This window comes from Austrofundulus limnaeus, unplaced genomic scaffold (assembly GCF_001266775.1).
Source record: "Austrofundulus limnaeus strain Quisiro unplaced genomic scaffold, Austrofundulus_limnaeus-1.0 Scaffold46, whole genome shotgun sequence".
NCBI classification, from domain to species: Eukaryota; Metazoa; Chordata; class Actinopteri; order Cyprinodontiformes; family Rivulidae; genus Austrofundulus; species Austrofundulus limnaeus.
Window position 1 is genome coordinate 2,644,799 of NW_013952448.1, and position 2,339 is coordinate 2,647,137.

At 34.7% G+C, this 2,339-nt stretch overlaps 1 protein-coding gene across 1 annotated transcript in view; it reads left to right on the plus strand.

Annotated features, from left to right (window-relative positions):
- The window catches only part of LOC106517218 (alpha-protein kinase 1), a gene marked incomplete at its 3' end in the record, with an annotated part of 3,900 nt that extends 2,390 nt beyond the window's left edge, over window positions 1-1,510 (plus strand). Inside the window, 1 exon segment of the mRNA XM_014007940.1 lies at window positions 1,412-1,510. Coding sequence (XP_013863394.1) covers window positions 1,412-1,510 — 99 coding nt within the window.
- Between the last annotated feature and the right edge of the window lie 829 nt (window positions 1,511-2,339).

The following is a 2,339-nucleotide window of genomic DNA, read 5'->3' on the forward strand; positions in this document are numbered from 1 at the left end:
GAGTCGAACCTAAGACTTTCGGGTCCCAAGCCGGCTGCTCTACCACTACACCACAGCCGCCCCAGTAGATAAAATCATATCAACAAATAAACATGTTTCAGCTCCAGCTGTCGATCTGTTGTTGTGTTTTTATTTTTATCTGACAAACTTACAGTAAGTGTTGTTTTTAATCACACAACTTACACACTGTGTTTAATAAAACCCTGTCAGGTCACAGTGATTAGTCAGCACAAATAACACTAACTTAAACACACCTCCTCCTTGTACACCTGTAATCTGACAGATTATCACAGATTTAGGTAAACGTATTTTGCAAAGTGAACATGAACGACACCTGTTGTTAGCTCCGGTTGTTACATGCAGCAGTGTTTGTGTTGTGGTGCAGAAACACTGAGGATGTGAAGTGTACTGCACGTTGTCGTCTTTCTGTTTACTTTTAAATGTTCCCATGCTTTTTATAATTCATCATCTTTTGGGCGCTTCGTTTCGGCACTCTTCATCTTCTTCTAAAGCTAAATATAGCTCTTAGCAAGCATACACACGTGACGCGTCGACAGTGTAACTGTTAGCAGAAGTGCTAACATCGTAGCATTGTGTGTAACACAAATAACATTCTGTGTGTTTGAAAGTGTGCTGATTATAACAGTGTGTATTTTTTATGAAGCTTCCAGGCAGATAAATTTGTCTCCAGGATTTTTTGTTTTGAATTACTTGATTTATTCGAGGAATCGTTTCAGCCCTATAATTTTTAAAGTTCTTCTTTTAGATCATTTAAAAAATGTTTTCTCAAGTTAAACTGCAGTGCTGTAAACAACAATGACAACCAATAATAATAATAATAATAATAATAATAATAATAATCTGATGAAGATTATCAGCTGTCAGTTGTCCTCATTTCTAAAGAGTGGAATTTTTAAAAACTTTTTCAGAAAACCTCCATTTGCCTGGTGTCCATTTGGCAACTTTTCGTAGGTTTTATCAGCGCTGCACACAAATATAGGCTGCAGTTATTTGTCTAAATATTACTTACCAACAAAGTAAATATCATATTGGGAAATAATTTGGTCACAAAAAATGTTAAATCTTTCAAACTTATAAGTCTGTTACAAAAGGAACCAAATCAGGGAGTTTCTGAGTTCAGCCTGATAAATAAAAACTTTGTCTCAGTGGTAAACAGATCCTCCATATTTAATAAAATACTAATAGGTATTTATTTGTTTTGTTTTTTAATTATTATTGTTTGAAATTAATTTTGGAAAAAAGGGGGCAGATATAAGATTTTTTTCTTCTTTCTTCCTCCTTTCATTTCAAGTGTGATTTTTTTCCTTCATTGTATAACATTTTTATTTTTATAAGAAATGAATAAAAGAATTTAAAAAAGGTAACTTGTTGTTGTTGGTGTGTGTTTCAGGCGCTGGTGGCCCGTAGAGAAGGCAGGAAGACGGAGGACCATTTATTTTCATTTCATCACCAACAGGAAAGAACAGGGAGGGGGAAAATGCCCAAACCGGTCAGTACCTGATTAATGTGCACATTTTTCACATTTAAACCATCAGCTCTGTGACCGACTGCTTTTATTTAATACCAGCTGGTATTTCCTGCTCCATTCATTAGTGATGATTTCAGGAAGTGTTTGCTTTAAGTTATTGTTACTAGTTTTACAATTCTAGTTAGAAACGTTGTGATGAAGCTGTTTTACTGAAGTTTAAAGATTTGTTCAACAAGTAAAAGAAACAAGAAGAAGAAAATGACATCAGGGCTGCACCTAACAAATATTTTCATAGTCATTTAATTAGTCGATTTTGTTTGTTTTGTTGTTGTTTTTTAAATTATTGGATTAGATTAGTAACTTCGGGGTGTCCCAAAAAAAAATCGATTCACATTAGAATTGTGATTCTCATTTACAACAATTCAGAGTGGATTTAAAATGTTCAAAAATCAAATAAAAAATAAATCCAGTGGCTGTCAGCCTCTACTCTTTAACTGCGTGGGACGTCATGATGTCACCATGAGCTGCTTCTGGAACACATGTGAAGAAATGTATCAGTCATGTTAGACACTGATTTTAAAATCACTACACCATTTCTATAGTTTTCCTTTTTAAGTATTGACTCTTATAATCTATTGTTTGACTATTATGTGTTGATTAAAATAGGTTTAGAAACATGCCTGAAACATGACAACACATAATAAAACTGTTTATAAAACCATCAGGAGAGCATTGTTGTGTCTGTGATTCAGCCGTAGGCCTGTAGAGGGCGCACCGGGCACTGAAGAACTGTGTATTTATTAGCCGGGATGTTAGCGTTGGTTTCATGTCTGCACAGAGAACACTGAAC